The 7,339-nt window shown below is 48.3% G+C and overlaps 1 protein-coding gene across 1 annotated transcript; it reads left to right on the forward strand.

The window, feature by feature from the left end:
- Nucleotides 1–5,022: 5,022 nt before the first annotated feature.
- nkx3-2 (NK3 homeobox 2) lies at nucleotides 5,023–7,090 on the forward strand. Its single transcript, XM_018735400.2, has 2 exons — nucleotides 5,023–5,748; nucleotides 6,568–7,090. Exons 1-2 carry the CDS (start codon nucleotides 5,340–5,342, stop codon nucleotides 7,029–7,031), a joined length of 873 nt encoding a protein of 290 aa, XP_018590916.2. The 5' UTR covers nucleotides 5,023–5,339; the 3' UTR covers nucleotides 7,032–7,090.
- The last annotated feature ends 249 nt before the right edge of the window (nucleotides 7,091–7,339 follow it).

Genomic DNA, 7,339 nt, shown 5'->3' on the forward strand with positions numbered 1-7,339 from the left:
ACGCGTCGGCCGATTTCCTGCTGAAACCGAAGCGAATGCTCCATGAACACAACATGGTTTCCGGTAAGTCTACTCCCTTTTCACCGCATCTGTACTGTGTCGTGTACCCCGGTCGAGCATAGTGCCACGACTGTACTTACGCGTACTACATTTTCCCACGGAACGGATTCGTCAGGCTCAGGCCCCACTGCAGTTAACTGCCATCTGTACTCAACATCTCTTTGCAGTTTGATGGCTGTAAATATGGCACTAAAAAAAATTCAGCTTTTCGCTTGCTCTTTTTTTTTTTTTTCTTTTTTTGGAGACGTGGTCTGATCTATTAGAAACGATTCAGCAATTTGAAAAATATTTTCTAATGTTTCTGTCAGAAATAGTTGGCTTTGACACAACTAATGTCTTTTCCCCTCCTCCTGGCCCTTGAGCAGAACAAGCAGCACTTCCCCTCCTCTTTTACCGCACACTTTCCGCACAGCGTTTCTGACACCAAACACCTGTTAACTTTTATGCGACTTTGAACTCTGTGCCTGAATGCACGCCACTTATCCCCGCAGTCATCGTGTCCAAGTCTGATGGAGATTCCCTCTTGTTCTCGTCTTTTCCGGGAGCAACCGAGTAATAAGCACGCAGCCAGTCCTGTATCGTGGTTTATTCAGAGTAATTCAGGGAGTTCGCTGCTAACTGCAGCGAATTCTCGCTGTTAGGTGCCATTAGGTGCCATTTCATGCCTCCTCGGGCCTTGCTTTCCGTGCTAAATTTAGCTCTTCCTGAATCAAGCTTAACCCAGCTGCTCACCGTATGGAGTCCAAGGGAGCGTTTACACAGTGATGGGGCTTGGAGCAATAATGCATGGAGATCAGGACGTCTGTCTCGGTGCAGAAGTGCTCCATTGAAACGGCACATCCTAGAGAGCACTCAAGCGGCATTTTCTCTTGCGCTGACACTTTTATTGAAGTCTCGAGTGTACGAGAAGGCGACTAGAAAGCACCGGCACTACGGATGTATTCCTGCAACTCCCGCTGCGCGATCCGTGCCAAAGGAGGGAGATGGTAGCTCATTTATCAGCAGAACAGCTTTCTGCAATCGGCAATAAATCACTTCCCATCTGCAGGTCCTAATTGGACTGTAACTGTCTGCCCGCTCAAGTGTGTCCCTTACTATGGAGCCTCTGCCGGTAATACAGGCCAGAGCTCGGTTGTTTTGAATACCTTCCAAGGAGCAGTCGGTCCCATTTGCCCCTCGGCTCGCGGTTCAATTTACAGCGTTACAGCCGTGCCCCAAAGAATCCTTCCATTTAGCATCAAGCCCGTGCAAAGATCATTTTTCTTCCTGAGAGCACCAGTTGTTACTTAGAGGACTAAAAGCATACTTAGGCTTTTCGGGTTCGTGTTTTCGGCATGCTACTTGATTAAGGGCACCACCGTCCAAGTAGATTTTTGGATTTGATATTTGGAAAGGCACAAAAACAAGACTTCAGACCATTTATTTAAATGACACTTGGCACTGGCTTCATAAGCTTTTACATCTGAACGCAATTTTGGAAGGGCTCCCTTTGGAGGAGGGGGCACATTATGGTCTGTCCGCATACGTCCTGCAGACAAACGTAGCGTGTAGCGCCGCCGGGCGAAGCGGGTCGACTGTCGTGGTCGCAAGGCCTGCTTCTACGTTCATTCCGCTCTTTAGATGCGTAGCTCAAATATTACAGTGGGCAGATCTGACACTGTGATTTTACTCTGAATTGATCCCCAGTGCTTAGGCCACGTCATTTCCAGCATACTGTCTGCCTCAGTGCCACTTCGGCCTGTATGGTTCGCAGCAGTAAGGCAACAGCCCAAGGGACCCAAGAGGTGAATTAAGGTCGCTTGAGCACTGAAAGGAACAATTGCTTATTATTATTAATAATAATAGTAACAATATTGCTGTTATTTTATAACAGTACAGGGAATCGTTACAGTTTAAGCATCAACGGTAATAATAAATCCATGTCTTATTTTGCTTTAAGTAAAGTAAAATCGTTTCTGCAATTAAGAGATTTTGTTAAATATTTCATTTAAAACGTTTGTCAGCTTTCTTATTGTAATATCGGTATTTTTTAGAACCAGTATGGTAATTCAATCAATGCATGTTGCAGTAGTAATAGTAATAAGAAAAGTTTATTATTCTTACTTTTATTAATAATAATAATAATAATAATAATATATTTAGATTTGGCGGCTTTATTGTAATATAAATAAAAACGTGTCCCAAGTGGGCTATTCTAGACGTTTCAGAGATCACGAAGTGCGCCGAAGGAAGGGACTTTCTGGCCCACGAGGGATTCCGCTAAGAGCACCGTACTGTGCGCGTGTCTGCGTCGCGTGCGAACCGTTGCCCCGCTGTGTCCAAGTGGGGTCTCGAGGCGCACAAATGTACCTTGCACATACCGTGGATCGTGGTGAAGTGTGTGTGTGTGTGAGAAGGGGACCCGCACGCGGGCCGAACCACGAGGCTCCTCGGACCTCCCGACAAGAACTCCACTTGTCCTCCTTCCGTCCCACTAGATGGCAGGAGACCCTTGGAGGTTCACTGGGGCGCTTTGGCGGCGCCCTTTCCTAGGGTACAGTGTTTACCCTGAATAGGTACAGTCTGAATACCTTGCTGTGAACCCAGTAAACACTGGTAAATCACCATGAAGCGGCTTATTTTGCTGTCTTTGAAGGAAGGAGTCGGGTAAAAAAGGGGAAAAATTGACACGATTCCATCGATCTACACTGTGGATCAAATAGCCCCCCAGTGACCATGACTGGACAGTCCTGCACTAGAGGGACACAGTGGACGGACACACACACGTGCTCGTACTGTAATGGTGCTCGTGACCTGCTTCCTTCCAGCGCAGCGCTTTAACCACCTTTTCCTGGACAAAATCCAGCAGTTGCTCCATGTGGAGGAAAGTGACACTGTGTGACAGTGAAAGGTCACCGAGACCAAGGTGTGAGCGCTGTCTCCAGCTAGCAGCACTCTCTCTCGGAGAATAAATTAATTTTCATTAAATGAAAGTGCAAATAGCCCGAACAGCCGCTTTCCATTCGCCTCCATAGCTGTACGCGCACTTTTGCTTTTTGTGTGCGACGTTATTATTATTATTGGTATTAATGATCACCGACAATTGGAAATGACGTTATTTTATGAATCATGTTGTGAAGTTGTGTGTGTATTTTTGGTTTCAAGTGCCTTAAGCATCGCGTCGAGAGGTAAAAAAAAAAAAAAAAAACAAACTACCAAATCAACTGATCCAACAGTGTAAATTGCATTTTGTACTGGCTGCGAGTCATACTGGACACTGACTGACACGTACAAAAAAGATAAAAGACAGAATTTAATTATAAACTGTGAAACAGGTTTACGGAATTTCTTGTAAAATTCTTAATATTCTTTTTGCGTTATTATTGTTGTACTTTTGGTGAGATGTACGTCGCTTTGCGTCTGCTAAATGAATAAATGCAAATGTAGTTATAATAATAATCATAATAATAATAATAATAATAATAATAATAATTTAGTAATGTAGCTCGGATAATCGTCTCCAGTACAGTCCTGTGTTTTCCAGCTGCGATTTTGGTTTCATTTTAATACTTGACTTATTTTTTGTCTTTCGGCACTTTTCTTCTTTGAGTATCTAAATGACCCTAATAATTATGCATTGACAAATTGTGTAATACACTGTGTTTTTCGGAAATATATATGTTACCAAATTTGTTTTTTTCACCAGAAAATAAAAATTACTTGGTCAAAGCACTGACTTGAGAAATATGTTTCCCACTTTACGCGAGTGTTTTTTTAAGCGGAAGGTTACATTTATTGTAGCGGGATATATCACTTTATGGCTGATATATTATTTGTGACTGAACATTGTATTATTATTTATAATCATGGTTTGTACAATCTATATATAATCATAATCATTACCATATATAAACAGTTGTATTTATTTAAATGGAAAACGTGTAACTGATATAAAGAAACAGTCTGCGTCTAGTCCTCGTTTATATTATATTTTGTGTAGAAACAGCAAAATAATTTCAGTAAAAACGAAAATGTTCCACTTTCTTAAAAATGTAGAATGTTAAAGGCATGCAGAAATTGGGCTGATCATCATGTCCCTCGTGCACATGCTTTAAATTCATAAATCGTATAAAACACGTGCGAGTCCTTCTCAGTCTGCGCGTCGCTTCTCTTTTCCTCCACAATCGTTTCACACACGTCGGTCGGCCGCAGATACTACTGTCACTTGTGCTCTATTGCTCACGTGTGCGTGCAGTTCAGTGCAATTCAAATTAAAGACTAAAGTGCGAAAAGCGCGACTGGAAAGATCTATTTGGACAGGGATCGACGCTCGAGTCCGGGATCGTGTTTTAGAGCAGAAACGGCGCTTCTCTTGCAGCTGAACTTTCCGCGCTGAGCTCGTCTTTACTCTGCGGCTAATTCCGAAGATGACCGTTTGTACGAGTCGCTCGCGTTGCCATGAAAAATCATCATGTCACCAGAAGAAGAAAACAAGAAAAAACAAAAGCGTGCTAGAATGTAAAGGAATTTAACTGCAGAGCCATGCAGCCTGTACGTTCATAAGTGATTTATAATAATATGGGATGTCAGAAAGCAGCGCTCATTGAATTGATTTTGGAAATTGGATACAGACTTCTGTAGTTAAAGGATTTCTGCAGTTTTAATATTTAGCATCTATAGTTCATCTCATCATAGCGGGGAACTTAAAAAAGACAAAAAAGGGGAAAGAACAAAACAAGGGAGAAATGGGGGATATATATGTACATAGCTCCGCTTGTGTTGACCACAAATTATTATGAATTATTTGGCAGGCGAAGAGTTAAAACTTGCGAGACTTTTGTGGTCGCGCATGCTATTGGCTGGCTGCGGTTTGGGCGCACCAATCACAGAGCGACATTGTAATATTCCGCCCAATAGGAGGCGGCGAGGCCCTCTGTCACTCACAGGTGAGGGACGTGGACAGGGGTGGGTGAAGAGGGTTCGGGGCGCCGCGGCGAGGCAGTGTGGGCGGTGGGCCGGTGCGGTGCTGTGCTGTGCTGTGCTGTGCGGTGCGGTGCGGTGCGGTGCTGCGCGGTGCTCTGCGGTGCTCTGCGGTGCTCTGCGGGAGCGGCAGGTCGGGCTGTCCGGGCTGTCCACGCCGTCCACGTGGACGCGATGAGAGTCCGACCTCCTCAGTGTGTGGGAGCGCGGGAGGACCACCTCGGGCTGCATGAGGACTAAAACGATATCATCCTCCTCGCGCCGCGCCGCCTCATCTCCGTGTCCGCATCCGTGACCGAAGAAGTGAGTCGACGAGTTTGATGAACATCATGGCCGTCCGCGGCAGCGCTCTGACGCCTTTCTCCATCCAAGCCATTCTGAACAAGAAGGAGGAGAAGAGCAGGCGTCTCAAAGACCTGGACGCCTTCTTCCCCAAGGCGCCCTGCTGGAAAATACTGGGAGAGCTGGAGGAGCAGGAGGAGGAGGAGGAGGAGGGCTCGTGCGCGGCGGCCGAGCGCAGCCGCCGGGGCTACGACTCGGACTCGGGTGTGAGCGAGGAGAGTGACAGCAAGAAGGCGGCCGCGTGCAAGTCGGAGCGGGACCTGCACACGTCCGACGTGTGCGCCGGGGGGGACACCGTGGTGGACGGCGCCGTGCACGAGCACTCGGAGCGGGACTCCACACCCGCCAAGGGGCTCAGTGACTGTGAACTTTCCGCGCGCGTCTCCGGTGAGCGCGAGCGCTCGTGGCCGTGGCCGTGGCCCTTTCGCACCCACACCCTTCGTTTACTACCACTCCTGCGCTTTTTAGACGGTGAAGTGGCAGCGATCCCACGCGCCACGCTTCACGTCTCCCAGCACATCGTCACGTTTATATATATTAATCATTGATGTGACACGGCGTGTGCGTCAGAATCGTCGTGCGTCCAAATTGTTTCCACTCGGAGCAAAATCATGCCTCGTTTCTTCTTGGGATGGTCGCTAGAACATGTCAAGACATATATATAATAATATACATATATTATTATATACGTTTTTATTTACGGATAAAGGCAACACGTCTAAAATACTATAGCCCTTAGCGCGCGGCGAATCCTTCCTAAAACAAGCGAATGTATGTGAATTGTTTCTTTAAAAATGTAACGCTTTCCATTTGATACAAATTTCCCCGCAGATCAGCCTGATGATGTGGATGTGTAAAGTGCGGTCGTGGCCCACCGCGGCACTACATGATGTTATTTCTTTCTTGGGGGGCGCCGGCGGGGGCACTGACTGCGCGCGTTTTTCTGCGGCACCTCGAAAAATAAACCTCGCGAGGCGCCGAATTGTTTCTCACGTGGAAAACGCGCTCCTCCTGCTCTCCGTGGGACTTCCATGCCATGGCTGCGGAAAATCCCGAACTTCAAACGTGGGCCTCGCGCCTCGGCGGCGGTGGGGAGGGGTGGTGGTGGTGGTGGTGGTGGTGATGGTGCCGGGGGGGGGCCCGGGCACGGCCGGGGACGACGCGCGTGACGCCCGGCAAAACGGAGCGTGTCTGTCTCTCTTTCAGATGCGGCGACGAACGCGGACGGCTCGTGCTGCTCGGACAAGGGGGGAGCCGAGCCCCCCAAGCAGAGGAAGAAGCGCTCGAGGGCCGCCTTCTCCCACGCGCAAGTCTTCGAGCTCGAGCGCAGGTTCAACCACCAGAGGTACCTGTCCGGCCCGGAGAGAGCGGACCTGGCCGCCTCGCTGAAGCTCACGGAGACGCAGGTTAAGATCTGGTTCCAGAACCGCAGGTACAAAACCAAGCGCCGTCAGATGGCCGCCGATTTGCTCGCCTCGGCCCCGGCGGCCAAGAAGGTCGCGGTGAAGGTGCTGGTGCGGGACGACCGGAGACAGTACGGCCCGGGGGAGCTGCTGCGACCGCCGCTGCTCTCCGTGCAGCCGCCCTGCTTCTACCCGTACTCGTACTCGTACTCGTACTCGTACTGCCTCCCGGCATGGACCGTGTCGGCCGGCGCCGCAGACCCGTGACAGCGAGAGAGTGGCGCGGGACGCGGCGACGGCCAGTGCGCGTTTTTTCCGCGCGCGCTCCCGACGAGCGGTGCTCCCGAGAGACTCTGCTTTCTGTGTTTTTTTTTTTTTTTTTTTTTTTTTTTTTTTTTTTTTTTGCTCTCTTCCAAAAGGACGCGGAGGAGCGCGAATCTCCCGTGGATCCGTGTCAGTGTCAATCATGGTATCCATGTTTTTTTTTTTTTTTTTTTTTTTGTAAGACTTTTCTGTGTTGGGACTATAACTGAAAGTAGCCTACTGTTCCTGAATGTATGGACTGTCTCACACAC

The sequence above is a fragment of the Scleropages formosus genome, chromosome 11 (assembly GCF_900964775.1).
Source record: "Scleropages formosus chromosome 11, fSclFor1.1, whole genome shotgun sequence".
In the NCBI taxonomy this organism is placed as follows: Eukaryota; Metazoa; Chordata; class Actinopteri; order Osteoglossiformes; family Osteoglossidae; genus Scleropages; species Scleropages formosus.